At 43.7% G+C, this 15,779-nt stretch overlaps 2 protein-coding genes across 2 annotated transcripts; both read left to right on the top strand.

Moving 5' to 3' along the window:
- The first annotated feature begins 273 nt into the window (after nt 1-273).
- LOC126791961 (protein C2-DOMAIN ABA-RELATED 4-like) lies at nt 274-2,072 on the top strand. The gene is made up of 3 exons (XM_050518471.1): nt 274-632; nt 1,286-1,381; nt 1,528-2,072. The coding sequence occupies exons 1-3, from the start codon at nt 522-524 to the stop codon at nt 1,816-1,818; spliced, it is 498 nt and encodes a 165-aa protein (XP_050374428.1). The 5' UTR covers nt 274-521; the 3' UTR covers nt 1,819-2,072.
- Nucleotides 2,073-9,952: 7,880 nt separating this feature from the next.
- LOC126803914 (uncharacterized) lies at nt 9,953-10,828 on the top strand. The gene has a single exon (XM_050531644.1). The coding sequence runs from the start codon at nt 9,953-9,955 to the stop codon at nt 10,826-10,828; it is 876 nt and encodes a 291-aa protein (XP_050387601.1).
- The last annotated feature ends 4,951 nt before the right edge of the window (nt 10,829-15,779 follow it).

Here is a 15,779-nt window from a genome sequence, read left to right as displayed (position 1 = left end):
GACAACTAAAAATCGAGAAACCCTGAAAAGGTCGAGGAAAGGAATATGGAAACCGAAAAGTCTATACGAAAGTCGACCAAGTCAAATAAGTACTACCAATTTGAAAAGGGCAGGAATAGTAGGATTCCACTTGTGATTCCTGATCAATCCCAGTCAATTAGATAAAACCTATTTAGTTAATACCTATTTCTCTCAGCAAAGAAATCAATAATTAGCAAGAGATGTCATTTTATTAAAGAGATAACTTTGTTTTATTTGAGTAAACTATTTGGAATGGTCTTGTCTGCGCCTAATACATGAGAATTGACTTGATTATCAGCAAGTCTATTCAAATTTATTCAATACAATTTTGCAACTTGGATTAAATAAAGACTGGTTCTTTTTGGTATAAATTGAATTATCTGGATGGTATTTGTTATAGAACTTTGAAGTTGAATCTTTCGTGCGTACAGCTTTATAATCAGAGATAGCTTATTAGATATCTGTGTGATCAATCCTCATCAGCCTTATCGTGATAGAAAATGGAGCATCTGTTGGGGCTTCTTCGAATTCGTGTCCAGAGAGGAGTAAACCTTGCTGTTAGAGATGTCAGAAGCAGTGATCCTTATGTTGTCGTGAAAATGGGCAAGCAGGTAACTATGTTGCTGACTTTCATCTTCCATTTTCATCTTTGTCTTGGTCTCTCAGGGTTTTGTGGATTGCTTGGTGTTCTGTAGTTGACTTGAGCTTTTCTTTATGATTTTGTGGAGTTATCACTAGTTCATTCTTATAGCCAATCTAGAGAAAATTTTTGAGTTGGCCCTTGTTCATATAAATTTTACAGCAAGCAGTATTTGTTAATTACTCTTGTTAGATAATTCTTCATTGGTTGCACTCTTCTCTTAACTTCATCTGTGATTCCCTGCCATTATGTTGTTTCTGTTTTTCTCTGTAACAAACTGATAAGATAATCCAGATTTAATTAGTTAGTTTTCTAGCTAGATTGTTATCTTATGGTAAATATCCGCCACTGCATGAATCATAGAAACTAAAAAAAAGAAATTGGGTTTTGTAACAGAGATGTGGTTCATGTTTTTCATCCATGAAACCAAAAAGTGATCGATAAATCACTAGAAAACAGCAAAAACTCGGTTGTTTCTTTTGATTATTTTTAAAATATGTTGCTTTCCTCTGATGTCATATGAATGTGTTATTGTATTACAGGAGAAAAGGGAAAGTGTAATGAAGGATTTAGGCTATAAATAAAACAGCTACTGATTATTTGTATGTATAATGTCTGAAATAGAAATTGAAGACTCGTGTAGTGAAGAAGAGTGTCAATCCAGAGTGGAACGAAGATTTAACTCTTTCAATTGCAGATTCAAGTCTTCCAATCCATATTGTAAGTACTTCAACTTTTCGTGGAAACATTGATAAAAGAGCATAAGAAACATTACATTTTTGTATCATACATTTTGCTACATGATATAAAACTCTGGATTTTGGAATTAGTTTCTGAACCAAAGTTTGTGTTGCTGGGAATGGCAGGCTGTGTATGACAAAGACACATTTAGTCTTGATGACAAGATGGGGGATGCTGAATTCGAAATCGGACCATTTGTTGATGCGATACGGATGCGATTGGAAGGTGTTGCAAATGGAACGGTAGCTTCAAGAGTACAACCAAGCAGAGAAAACTGCCTAGCTGAAGAGAGTTCCATAATCTATAGCAATGGCAACATTATCCAGAATATGATTGTCAGACTCAGAAATGTGGAGAGTGGGGAACTGGAACTTCAATTACAGTGGATTAATATTCCTGGCTCTCGCGGTTTGTAGATGATATATTTCTATGTAACTATGTTATTGCCGGACTGGTTATTTTTATGCTCAAGCTGTTTAAGTATTATATAGCACTGGGATGGAGATGGCAAGAAAATGCTTGAACAAGTTTCGTTTCGTTTTAGTGGTCAAAAATGTATATTAGTTTCTAATTTCGCAATAGCATCGCAAGAGTATTGTAGTGTGAAACTGGAAGCTATTTTTTTTTTTAAATGAGAATGATTTCCTTTTATATATACCTCTGACTTCATATATATTGTTTGGGCCTAAAATAATAATCTGGTATTATTTAGATTCTTTAGGCTTGTGGACCAGTTATTTGGAGAAAATCTATCAAAGAGCAAGATTACATTCCTTATTGGAATAGATTTCGGGGATTGATGCTGTATAGAATCTGAGTTGAATAAGGAATCGGAATCCAAATCAACTAAGAGGTTCTCAAGACTTGATCCGCAAGAAAGAACAATATGTGTTCTCTATATAAAGGGGTCAAATGTGCAAAATAATAGACACACGACGTCAAACAAACTATCGCGCAACCGCATAGTTAAGTCTCCCCACGGAGCAAAAGTCCGATTAGCTTCGGCAACCAAGTCTCCAATCGGAGCGGAGCTACCCAGATGTACGCCTCGCGCTACATGTAGCAACAAGTCCGATTAACTTCGGCAACTAGAGTCAAGTCCATTGAGTTGCTAGCCTAGCTTCTAGCAAACACAAAAGTCTGCACTAGTCAGGAATTCCCTACAGCAGGAGAGTCCCGCTATCAACGACACATTATAAGCACTGCTTTTCCCCAAGCGGTCTAAAGTAAGATCGGCCATCTACTTGAGGTGGAGTGAAAGGTACCTAGCAACTCCGGTTGTGTATAGGTCATTCGAACTTCAGCGGTTTATCAGCAACTGCGGAACAATCGTTCGAGAAGAAGACGGTACGTGAGCGCAATCATCATCAACAAACAAGAGTTGTACCTAACTCAAAGGTACTGGCACGCCAAGCAACAACAAAGAACGAAGGTTAGAACCATCTAGGGTTCAAAACCGGGGCTTGCTGATTGTTCCCTGAGGAGATCTTTTTCCCAGTTCGAACATTTGGCACGCCCAGTGGGACGGTGTCAAGATAGCAAGCCAGAATCCTTACTCGAGAGGATATCCTCCTTGCTCGAAACCAGAGCACTCGCATTGTGTTCCTCACAACACAGTGACTTGCAGACGTTTAACAGCGGTTGAGGCATTACTAAAATTTGGAGTGATGGCGACACCGGAAGACATGCAAATAGCTTTCAAGGAGTTGACAAAGGTAGTCAAGTCATTGGAGGAGTTATTCGGCGAGAGAATGACTGTGGTCGAGAGAACGTTGGATAATGTGTCGCAACTACAGTCGATACAGGGTCAGCATCTGGCTGAGACCAACGACAGATTGAAAAAGCTGGTTCTGAGTGCTAACGAGCACGCGAACAATACTCGTTTGAAGTCCAGGACGAGCGGTTTAAGTAAATCGAATAAGCGTTGGGAATACAACGTACTGTCACCGGGCTTTACGAGAAGCAGAACCATGACAAGCCTAAGGCTAAGTCTAACAAGAAGGCTAACCCTGGTGACGACGACGACGGTGAAGAGGATGAGGCCAAAAATGATGAGGCTAACAAATCAAATGCCGTGCCTATCAAACTCGCAAGGAAGAAGAAGACGAAGGTTAAAAAGGGAAGGTTCACATTTGGAAGTTCAAGACATTCAAACAAACCCGAGTTTGAAGCACTTCAGAGGGCAGTGGCACTTCTTCAACCAAGCGGGAGACAAGAGCGTCAGCACCAGTTCCGTCGCGAATGTCAAGATGAGCATTGAGAAGAGCCTGAGAAAGAAGTAGAAGAGGGCTAGATCCTTACCAAAGAGCAGGTTCAGAAGATGATCCAAGAAAGTGTGAGGACCATTCATGGTCATGCTGTCGTGAACATATCCTATATAAGCCCATTCCCAGAATGGGTGACAACATGTCCTTGGCCCTCGGGTTATCGACCAATAAGGTTCCAGACTTTCTCAAGAGAGGGGTCCGAGAATGCAACTGAGCACATCTCTCATTTTTATAGTGATTGCAGGCCATATGCATCTGATCCAGTCTTCAAGATGAGGGCTTTCGGTTCATCTCTGTCGGGACCGGCGCTATCTTGGTTCTCTAAGTTAGCACCACGATCCCAGATTGGTCCATTCTCAAGACGATGTTTAAAACAACTTTTGGAAGTGTTGAGCCTGAGGTGGATTTGTCATCTTTGACTTCCATGTATCAACAACCAATAGAGTCAGCAGTAGAGTTCCTGAAGAGGTTCAAGGTTCAGCAAGCAAAGTGCAGAACACCACTCGCGGAACAAGATGCCATTCAAATAGCTATAAAGGGTTTGGAAACCCATCAGCGGGCCAAACATCATGATGCCTATTTTTCTAGCATGGCAGACTTAATGAACAAGGTAGGAAGCTACCAAGTGTTCCTCAGGGAGATGGAGGATAGTGCCACAATTCCAAAAGGTCCGCTTGTGTCCTATCACCCTGGTACTTTGAAACCACGCTATGCAGTTCCATCTAGAACTAAGAGGGTTTCCACCATCTACTCACATGTAGATCCTTTCTACACACCATATCCATATGAAGAGCAGTGGGTCAAGGAGGTAGATGATGAAGTAGATGTAGTGGAGATAGCTGGAAGACAGGCATTGAAGTCCAAGGCTTTGAAGATGTCTAGAGACCCTGTCAAGATTTCTACAGCAGCATTCACCAAGCTTGAGTACGAGTCGTATACCTACAATGCTCACAAGGCTTCAGAGATTTTGGATGAATTGTTCGAGAGTGGAAGAGTGAAGCATGATACTGCAATGCCTACTGCAGCACCAATAGAAGGAAAAAAGTACTGCAAGTTTCACAACTTGTTCAATCACCAAACATCCGACTCTGTTAAGCTCAAGGATCAGCTGCAAACTTGGATTAACAAAGGCATGCTCGGGGTAGATACTAAAAGAGCTGCAGCATGGGTCGACATTGATCCCTTCCCTACAGTGTCAGTGGTGGAAGTTACACCATTGACAACACCTTTGAAGGCTCACCGCCCTTCCAAGTTTGCTGAATACACTTATGATGCTTCCTTGGCTCATGAGATCTTGGACAAGCTTATTGCTGAGGGTGAAACCATTGTACCATGGACTGAGTTACCGACTGTGGAAGAAGTTAAAGGTAAACAGTATTGTAAGTTTCACAATGTTTGGACTCATGATACTCGTATTTGTATACAGCTCAAGGACCAGGTACAACAGTGGTTAGATGAGGGAGTGTTGTCTTTTGCCTCAGAGCCCGAGCCGGGTATGAAGACAGCAGCAAAGGAAGTGCCCATGGCGAAAGAGGTTGTAGGAGCCGAGCAATATGAGCAGGGTAAATAGAAAGGTGTAGTCCAGAGCAAGGAACATGAAGTAGCAAAGGCAAGAACTTATGTCCTTTACAATAGATGCAAGAAAGAGTGTTCCATAAACTGTGACAATTCTGGTAGACATGAGGAAGCAAGAAGACATCGAAGGCCTCTCTCACCGACGAATCGATACGAGAGGGAGAACCCCAAGAAAGCTAGAGTTCAGACAGACACTTATGCTCAAGCGCTAAAGAGGCCAAGATCAGGTCTTGGTGGGGTCACGAACGTCATTAGAGAGCCGCAAGTGGGGGAAAATGCGCCGGAAACTCAAGCTACGCGCGAGGTGCTGCAGCGGCCATGCATACTGCCTGTACCGAGGTCGTTAAAACTAGATGTGTGGTACGTTCAAGAGCATGGAAGAGATATGGAAGCTACAAAGACTCAGAAGAGGAACGTACAAAAGAGATGGGGAAGGGCCAAGAGAATGTTAGAGGCGTATAACAGCGGAGAACTCTCTCGCGACCAGCTGGAACAGCCACCTTGGCTACTGCGAGAGACAGTTGAAAAGCTTAGTATACGGCCAAACGTTCACATTCGTCGGAATGATAATCGCAGGAAGGAGCCAAACCCCAGGAAAAGCGTTCATGATCGAATTGAACGACAATGGAAACTGCTCATAAGCGAAGAGTTTCAATCTAATGATGACAGGGCAGCAAACAGACAGCACAAACAGAGTGTTTCTATTCAGCAGAAACAACAGCAAAGTAGTGTTGCACGACCTGCGCAATCTAAATGGATTCCAAAGAGTTCTGTAAGTAGGCCAAGCCACCAGGAACCAGTTCCAGAGAAAATAAAGTCAAAGTTTGAATGGAAGATGGAGATTAAAGAATCAACACTAGTGGTTCCAACAATTAAAGAACCAACAGTTGTGGTTCCGGAGATAGATGAGACGGCGGTAGTGGTTATTCCTCCAGAGGCCCATTTGGAATAATCGCTAACGGAGTATCTCAGAAGCAAGTTCCCCTCGCGAACGCCAACTGGGTCAATTCCGGACGACAATATGGAAGAGTCAGGCTGTAATGAGCAAGGGTTAGAACTTTCTGATCAAGAGGAAGAGCTTGAGGAAGGTTGTGATGAAGAAATAGCAGCTACCTTAGACTGAAACATGTTCAACCTTTGTCATGAAGATAGCATGGGGGAAGGAATACCAGGGCCAAATGCTGTTCCTAGTTACAACAAGGTGTTCACTTTGTCTTTGAAGTACGCTCTTCCAAGGCCAATGCCATCTCATCTATTCATTGGAGGTGAGACACATGCCCAGGAGATGGGTATAGTCGCAGAGTTGTCATCTACAGAGGTGCCAACTGTTGAGAAAGACATGAGGAAAGAGGGAGCTGATAGATCTCATGAAGATAGCATGGGGGAAGGAATACCAGGGCCAAATGCTGTTCCTAGTTACAACAAGGTGTTCACTTTGTCTTTGAAGTACGCTCTTCCAAGGCCAATGCCATCTCATCTATTCATTGGAAGTGAGACACATGCCCAGGAGATGGGTACTGTCGCAGAGTTGTCATCTACAGAGGTGCCAACTGTTGAGAAAGACATGAGGAAAGAGGGAGCTGATAGATCTCACACGATGGCAGAGCTCCAAAGATTCTTTATGATGTTCACAAAGCCTACAACGACCATGACTCAGCACATTAAACCTTTATACATATTAGCTGAGAAGGAGGGTAAGAGAGTGAACAAAATCCTCGTCGATGGCGGTGCAACAGTTAGCATTATTACAGTGAAGACAGTCGAAGCACTTGGCATTGCAAAGGAAAAGGTTCTCAGTAGCAATCTTAAGGTCAGGAGTTTTGCTGGCAACTTAACTAAGACCTTGGGAGTTTTGATCCTCAAAGTCAAGATAGGACCTTCCGAGGTATTCCAGACGTTATTTGTTACAGACAGCACAGCTCCATACAACATCATACTTGGCAGGGATTGGATACACAGAGCTTATTGTGTCCCTTCTATTTTACACCAAGAAATGCTGATGTGGAATCCCGCAACTGATAAGGCAGAGCTAGTGAAAGCAGATGATAGACCATACTCAGTCGCTTCCTGCATTTTGGATGCTGAGTACTATTATGGGGACATGAGGCCTTTAGGAGTTCCTGGAATTGACACCAAGGGTCGTCCAGTTGGGGGTGACTTCTACAGAACTGACACGATAGGGTTTAGTACAGGTCCAAGCAGATATAAACAGACCTGGCTTCATCGTAAAAACAAAAAATAATCATCCATGAGTACATCACTTGCCAAAGAGCGAGAACAAGCCTATGTGTCCTTTCTCCAATGCTTATCTACCTACAGAGATGAACCTGAGGCTTGGGGGGCAGTCGCGCTAGTAGAATGCATTGAGGATGATTTGACTAACATTCAAGGGGAGGAGGAGTTTATTCAACCAGCACTTGCAGCTTTGGATGACACCCCACCTAAAGTGAAAGATCCAATGGAGAAGATTAATCTTGGGACTACAGAAGAGCCCATGGAGGTTGGAATAAGTAAACACTTGGATGAGGAACTGAGATAACGTTTAATAGAGTTGTTGCAAGAGTTCCGCGATTGTTTTGCAGAGAAGTTTGAGGACATGCCGGGCTTGTCCCCAGATTTGGTTTGTCATCGCTTGCCCATAATGGAAGGTTACAAGCCTGTGCAACAAAGTCCACGGCGAATGAGTGCAGACACAGCAGCAACAGTTAAGAAAGAGGTTCAAAACATGTTTCAAGCCGGTATTATCCGACCAGCTAAATATTCTCAGTGGTTGTCAAACATAGTACCAGTGCGGAAGAAGAATGGCAAAATTCTCGTGTGTGTCGACTGCAGGAATCTTAATGTTGCAACACCAAAAAATGTCTATCCCATGCCCGTGGCAGATATGTTGGTAGATGCAGTCGCAGGACACGAGCTACTATCTTTTATGGATGGCACAGCTTGTTATCACCAGATTCCTGTTTATGAACCGGATAGACACAAAACATCGTTTAGATGTCCGGGGTTCACTGGAGTGTTTGAGTATAACAATATGCCATTTGGTCTGACCAATACAGGGGCTACGTACCAGCGAGCAATGAACCTAATTTTTCATGATGTACTGGGGGCACATTCTCGAAGTTTATATTGATGATGTGGTGGTCAAGTCTAAGAGGAAAGAAAACCACATCGAGAATTTAAGGACAGTGTTCACCAGAATGAGAAAGCACAAGTTCAGGATGAACCCATCTAAATGCATTTTTGGGGTTCGAGCAGGAGACTTCTTGGGTTTCATAGTGCATGAAAGAGATATTGAGGTTGCGGAGGACAAGGCACAAGCGGTTCTAGATGCTCCGGCACCTAGGAACAAGAAGGAACTTCAGAGTTTGCTAGGAAAAATAAACTTTCTTCGACCCTTTATTTCTAATTCAGCTGGAAAAACCGCAGTTTTTTCTCCTTTGCTAAAACTTAAGGCAGATCAAGAATTTCAGTGGGGCCCTGAGCAACAGGCAACTTTTGATAAAATCAAGGAATACCTTACTCATCCACCTGTTCTTAGACCTCCACAGCCTGGAATACCGTTGAAGCTATACATCTCAGCTTCCCCCTACTCAATTGCAGGACTATTAGCACAAGATGGTGATGGAGAGAGGGGGCAAGAAGGTTGAACATGCAGTTTACTACCTGAGCCGGACCTTATTAGAGGCTGAAACTAGATACTCGCTAATTGAGAGGTTGTGTTTAACTTTGTACTTTGCTGGTACTAAGCTCCGCCATTACATGATTTAGTGATGTATATGCTTACCAGACCTATGCTTAGGGGTCGGATTGGCAAGTGGATCTTGGCGTTATCAGAGTTTTCTTTACAATATATACCTTTAAAGGCGCTTACAGGACATGTAGTGTCCGACTTTTTGTTGCATCATCCTATTGTTGAGGATATAGAAGACCAGAACTTGGTTGTTTCCTTTGTCCGCACTCAGCCTTGGGTTCTGTATTTTGATGGCAGCAACACTGATCATTTATCAGGAGCAGGTGTTGCATTGGTTAGCCCCTCTGGAGCAAGACATTGTTATTCCTTTCAACTAGAATGGAAGTGCACTAACAATCAAGCAGAATATGAAGCAATCATCATTGGACTGGAACTTTTGCTTGATCTAGAAGTAACAGAGGTGGAAGTATTAGGTGATTCACTCTTAGTCAATAACCAGCTCAAGGGTGTCTACAAGTGCAACAATTTTATATCACTCTTAGTCATTAACAATTTGTAGACGTGGTGTTTGATTATATTCCTAGGGAACGAAACTTTGCTGCCAATGAATTAGCACAGTTGGCTACTAGTATCCGCTTGGCAGATGGCGTTCGCAAGAGGATTTTAAAGGTTCAGAGACGCACATTACCTTCCTTTATGGCAAGGAAAGAGGTTAAAGATGAATGGTTGGTAGCGGTTATTGACTCTATTGATGTCGATTGGCGACAACCAATTATCCAGTACCTTACTGATCCTTCTGCACCTATGGACAAGAGGGTTAGATATTTTGCTACTAACTATGTTCTTCGAGGTGATGAACTATTGCGTAAGGCGGAAGACGGCTTGTACTTGAGATGCATCTATGTAGCTGAGGCTAAGAGGTGCTTACGAGAGGTTCATTGTGGCAGTTGTGGTTCTCACCAAGCTGGTCCTAAGATGAGATGGCTCATTCGCTGATATGGTTTCTATTGGCCTACCATGCTCAAGGACTGCATCAGCTTTGCACATGGTTATATCGAATGTCAAATTCATGGACCAGTCCAGCATATGCCAGACGTTCCTCTGCAACCAATCATTAAACCTTGGCCAGGTCGCGGCTGGGCTTTAGACTTCATTGGAAAGATTCATCCAAATTCTTCTTTACAACACAAGCACATTCTACTTGCTATAGATTTCTTCACCAAGTGGGTAGAGGCTATACCAGTCAAGACAACATCTTCAGAGGTGATCACTGACTTTATCTTCAAATATATTATCGCCAGATATGGCATCCCAAAGTGTTTGGTAGCAGACAGGGGGGTAGGTTTCATGGCTGAAAAGACTCAGAAGTTCTTAGCTGATTATGGAATCAAGTTTCTGCACTCTAGTCCTTATTATGCTCAGTCGAATGGCCAAGCAGAAGTTAGCAACTGGGTCATTATGTTTATACTCAAACGAATGTTGGATGCAAATCCGCGATCTTTGCACAATGAGTTGGATCACACGCTATGGGCTTATAGAACTTCAAAACGAACTCCAACCGGTACTACACCTTATGCCTTGATGTATGGACATGATGCAGTGCTTCCTAATGAGATTAATGTTGAGTCACTGAGGGTTTGCGAGCAACACCAGTTGATTGGCGACGACTATGTCCAGGCTATGTATCAAGAACATGAAGACTTGGATTCTCGACGGATGGAAGCAATAAACAGCCTTATTGCAGAAAAGAAGAAGATAGCACGACTATATGACAAACGAACGAGAGGACGCAGCTTTGGAGTTGGGGACTTAGTTTGGAATGCTTGTTTGCCTTACGGTGAACGCGTTGATGGTCTTGGTAAATGGCTGCTAAATGGGAAGGTCCTTTTGTGATTGATCGAGTGATGGGCCAAGGAGCTTACTACCTTCGCGACACTGATGAGAATGTTCACCGAAATCCTATGAATGGTCACCATCTTAAGAAGTACTTCCCTAGAGTTTGGGAATATGAAGATCCATCGGCCACGGTGCAGGCAAAGTAACTGGTGTTCTGACTTAGTGTTTCCTTGGTTTTCATCTTTTCAACCAAGTAAACAGGGGGGCAACACCATGGATAATCAGTACTTGATGGTCGCGAGCGTTACTGAGGGTCACGAGCGAAAAAAATTTTATTTTGAAACTTTCGAGTTTCTGAAACTTTCTGAGTTTCTTAATCATGCTCCGGCATTTTTTGTAAAAATATTGGACCAATACTTGTGGTCAAGAATTTGTTGTAACTTTTGTTACGCAGTAATGAAACAATACAAGTGTTTTGTGAAACAAGTTGTGTTCTATTCATATGGCTTTGTGGTCAGAAACTTTACATAAGACCTATACTATTACATATGAGGCTTCATAAGCTCTGATACCATCTATGCTAGGTGTAAAGGTCTTCGCGGTTCCTCCTGTTCATCCCATCACCACGAAAGACTTGAGAATAAGCTACACCAATTGAAGGCCAACTAGAACCAGCTTGGTGCCAAACATATGTTCTAATTGGAAAACTGGTGGTAACATGAGGGATCCAGAGCATTGATTTGTACACTTCTCTACGTACTCTTTTTGGGCAAGGGAGATTGGAGGATATTGCACATAGAGGATGCAGCTGCTCGCGTCGCGTATCAAAAGAGCTACGAGATGAGCATGAAGTACTAATTAGCTCTGGTCCTACATTTGGCTGCCTGCTTCCTGATGCACGTCGATTAACGAGTGTTGAGCAGGGCTCAGGAAGGGCTGCCATTTCCTCCCTCACCTGTAATCCTTCACCAGGAACAGCTCATAGTGCAAGGGAGTTCCATAGGTCTGAACTACAAAGAAGGAAGGATGTGAGGGTAGAATAAGACTCTTAAAGGTGGTTACAGGGTTTGCAAATCTGGGAGATGAAACTTAAGAAACCTAAGGGGTTTCGAAGGAACAGACATTTTTGGAGGCTACAACGGAAGTGTTTTGTGTTCTTGCCTTAGGGTTTCTTTTTATAGCATAAGAAACTTGGATTCAAGGGCTGAGATTAGAGATACAGATTTGGAGATCGCGCCCGAGAATTATTGCAGCAATAAGTGGTCAAACTGAAACGATTTGTGCGTTTCCTGAGATTGATGGCCCATATTTTTGAGAGTTTGCATGCAAACTTGGGCGGTTGCGAGTTAGGCTGGCCTCTGGCCTTGGGCCTTTGCTTAGATTTTTGTTGGGTCAAGGAGACTCAAATAGAGTGCTCAGATAGAGATAAACTATAATTACCATTGCTACATTACTTCGTTGTTCAAGTTACATTCTATGTCTGACAAGGCGGATATCTAAAAGTAGTTTGCCGGTGTCACTGGCTTTGTCACAGATCAGGTTGTTGATCCTCCTTTCCTCAGCCTCAGAAGCTGCCAATTGCCATTTACGCTCTTGTACTTGGGGGGCAGCACTTCTTATCTCTTCCTCCACAGCCTTAAGCTCTTTAGCTTGCTCAGCTTCGATCTCCGCTATCTTTGCTTCTATTGCAGCCTGTTGTTGCCGCAATGCACTAAGTTGCTCCGAACGGCTGGTCTTAGCATGCTGAAGCTTGGTCTTAAGTTGGGCAGGGCCTTGGGCAATGAAGTTTCTAGCAGCGGCATTGTGTTGCGACAGACTCTGAGATTGGTTCTTCAAAGCTTGACATTCTGCCAAAAGGCATAGAATGGTTCTCAGTGATTGTTCTGCCTTCATTACTAGGCTGGGATCAGGTGAGTGTAGTCTGAGGTAGCGAAGGGCATCTTGGACTTTAACCAGGCACGACGGATCGACTAGATCCTTAGCGGATACATCTGCAAGTTGTACTCGGGCCTGGACGAATTCTGGAGACTCTAGAGGTGTTAAGGTGACGACAGGACCCAGCATATCATCTAGAAGATCTTCCAGAGATGGACTAGAGTGATTTTCTAATGGATCAACAACTAGTGTTTACCCCGAGGCTCCAACTGTCAGAATGCCTTGGGATTTGGAAGCGTTCGCGACGTCTGTAACCTGCAGATGGTAAAGAACGGTTAATAAGACAGTTAAGTGTTTACAAAAAGAAAGGAAAAAGAAACATATAAATCAAGAAGTGGTTAAGTGTTTTACCCCATCAGGTTGAGTGAAGGGAACGCTGTTTTCTGGAAGGGGGTTTGGTGCAGCATCATTGCTTGCTGAGGACACGTTCGCGAGGGAATCTTCCACATTTGTACCTTCTTGGTGAGAGCTGGTCACATCTTCTTCATCTTCTACCTCACCCTCCAGAATCTGAGTTGAAGAGGGGTGGGAAAGTATAGCTGTTGGGTTGATTAAAGTATGTGGCTCCAAGGTCCGAGTTCCCGCCACCATGTTGAGGGGAGTAGCTTGAATTGGTTCCCCATGCGTGGTCGCAGCCTGTTGAATAGCAGTCGCGATTCCTCTGGATGGTGACTGAGTTTCAGCATGAGCCTGTGTTAAAGACAATTTAATACATCACTGATTCACAGATGAACAATATAAGATAAATGAACTACGTCCTAGCAAATAACAAAGTGTTGCTTAGGGGGGGGGGCAACAATGTGTTTAATTACTTACAGAAACATCTTCCCTCGCGGTTGCAGCAGCTTGAGTGTTGGATAGAGATGGTGAAGTTGGGTTCTCAAGAGCCTACAAATTAAATAAGAATCAGTCAAAGTGGTTCATAAGTAGACAGTCAATTGGAACAAGTAATGTGTTCTTCTTACCTCAATTGCTGTCTCTGGGTTGTCCTGGTCAATTGATGAACGTGGTTCTGCATCATTCGCGATTGGTGTAGAGGTGCTTGAGGCAGTTATTCTTCTCCTCTGAATCAACTGATGTGCACAGGAGTTGGTTAGTGGAGAAGGTTGCAACAATCTATAGTGTTGTTAATCAAATATGGATGAAGACTTACAGAATTGAAGTCTATAGCGTTCGGATCGTCCTCTTCATTGTCAGAATGAACTATTCTCCCTCGCTTACAGCCTTGGGAGGAGGAAGCACCAGCTGTGTCCTCAAAAACCTGCAACATGAACCAGTTAATGGTTTCTAATCAGTGTTGGAATAGAACTGTGAGGGTTCTAAGAAAAGCTAGGGCTTTACCCTGGCGTGAGCAATTTTTGCGGCACTTAGGACTGCTGTCCGCAGCAAGTCCTCATCATCAGGAACCTCAAAAGCTTCCTGCAAGTAGTTTCTGAGCCCAGCCTGGAAGATGCGTTGAAAGACCACTCGCGACCATTGTTCCCAATGGCCAGTCATTCTCCACCATTGGGGGTAAGATTTGTCAACGCGGAAACAACGAAGGATACTCCCACTTGGTATTACATGGAATGGTGTTGGCTGCAGCTGAGATTGATTCTCAGGATTGGTGGCAGTGGTTGGAGCCATGGGGCGTCTCCACGACGAAAACAAATTCAGACTATCGATGGGAGGGAATGGAACCATCTGAGCCATGCATAATTTCCTAGAGAAGAGATGGGGGGCAAAGAGTTCTACTCCAGTGCAGGGGTGCCGGGGTAGGTCCGCTATTGAGACAGCTTGTTCAAACAGATGCCGGCTTTCCCCATCATAGCGTCTAAGGACTAAAAAGCCTCCCGAAGGGCATCAGGGTGAGTGCGGTCTAGGAGCAGCCGTGCTGAGTCAAGAACAGAGGCATCCAGGTTGTATAAGTACTCAAAGCATGCTGCATAGCGAAGGGAGAAATTGGGCAAAGGTCTAGCATCCACATGGGCCCCGACAGCTTGTGATAATTGAGAGGTTCCATGGTGAGTGAATGCATCATTCGATAGAGTTCGGCCAGAACTACTTGTGCTAAACCCACAGTGTGGCCATTGTAGAGGAAGGTCACGAGTTGCAGATGGCGCACAGTCATCTTCTTTGAGTTGGAGCAGAAAAGAAACTTCGATAACCAGAATTCCAGGAAGGCAATTCCAGTATTGGCGGTATGATTGCGATTAAAACTGGAGAGTCAGGAACCATATGATTGGTAAATGCCAGTTGCACGGGTGGCTGTGACCGGGCATTCAATAGAAAGATAATCCTGGTCTCTGTAGGGCTTGGTGCCGACTGGTAGACCTAAAATAGCATATATATCTAGCAGAGATATACCCATCTGACCAAATTGAAAATCAAAGGTATTACTTGCTGAATTCCAAAAGCAAGCAGTGGTCATGATGGCACATCTGTTACCTCCATCTTGAGTAAGCTTGAAGGAAAGATCGATACATTCCAAGATTCCTGCTGCTTCCCAGATGGGTCGATCGATCAAGCGGCGGCCTTCATACCATGTTCGCATAGCTGTGGAGAAAATGGGCCATGCTCCAACTGGGGACCTGTGATGACTTTGCAGCTGCCATCCGTTGAAAGTGGCCGGGGAATTCCTAAATGAAGCGGAGGAACTCGCGAGCGGTGGTGGTAGTCATCGCTGATGCGTTCTGGGATTACGGCAAGAGAGGGGCCCAAGAACGCGGTGCTATCGTCAATCACTCCAATGGTGGTATGATTGGTGGGTCGTTGTTTGGGTAGCTGAGGAAAGGCCTTGCACATTCTTGAGCGTCATTGTGATTGGGTCGCGGTTCCATTGTTGATGAAAATTGAAGATTTCGAAAGAGGTCTTTTTCTGGGTTTTCTGATAATGGAAGCAAATGGATCGGATGAACTGGTAGAGTTCGAGATCGCGATTTATATAGAAACTGAAAGGGTTTCTAAGATTGGTTCCGATTGGGTTATGGGAAGAGATGCGTATGCTTGATTGAAACTGGTTTGAGTTTTGAAACAGTAGGTGTTTCTCGCGTGCTTCAAGACGAAGGGTTGTAGTGGTTCGAGGTGAAGTCGC

This window comes from Argentina anserina, chromosome 1 (genome assembly GCF_933775445.1).
Source record: "Argentina anserina chromosome 1, drPotAnse1.1, whole genome shotgun sequence".
Lineage (NCBI taxonomy): Eukaryota > Viridiplantae > Streptophyta > Magnoliopsida > Rosales > Rosaceae > Argentina > Argentina anserina.
This window is presented reverse-complemented; position numbering and strand designations above follow the sequence as displayed.

Excerpts from the sequence above, each read along its gene's own strand:
- LOC126791961 (XM_050518471.1), top strand. The coding sequence starts at position 522 with ATGGAGCATCTGTTGGGGCTTCTTCGAATTCGTGTCCAGAGAGGAGTA. Across the intron at positions 633-1,285 it reads TCGTGAAAATGGGCAAGCAG|AAATTGAAGACTCGTGTAGT; the intron begins GTAACTATGTTG and ends TGTCTGAAATAG. Across the intron at positions 1,382-1,527 it reads CAAGTCTTCCAATCCATATT|GCTGTGTATGACAAAGACAC; the intron begins GTAAGTACTTCA and ends TGGGAATGGCAG.
- LOC126803914 (XM_050531644.1), top strand. The coding sequence starts at position 9,953 with ATGCTCAAGGACTGCATCAGCTTTGCACATGGTTATATCGAATGTCAA.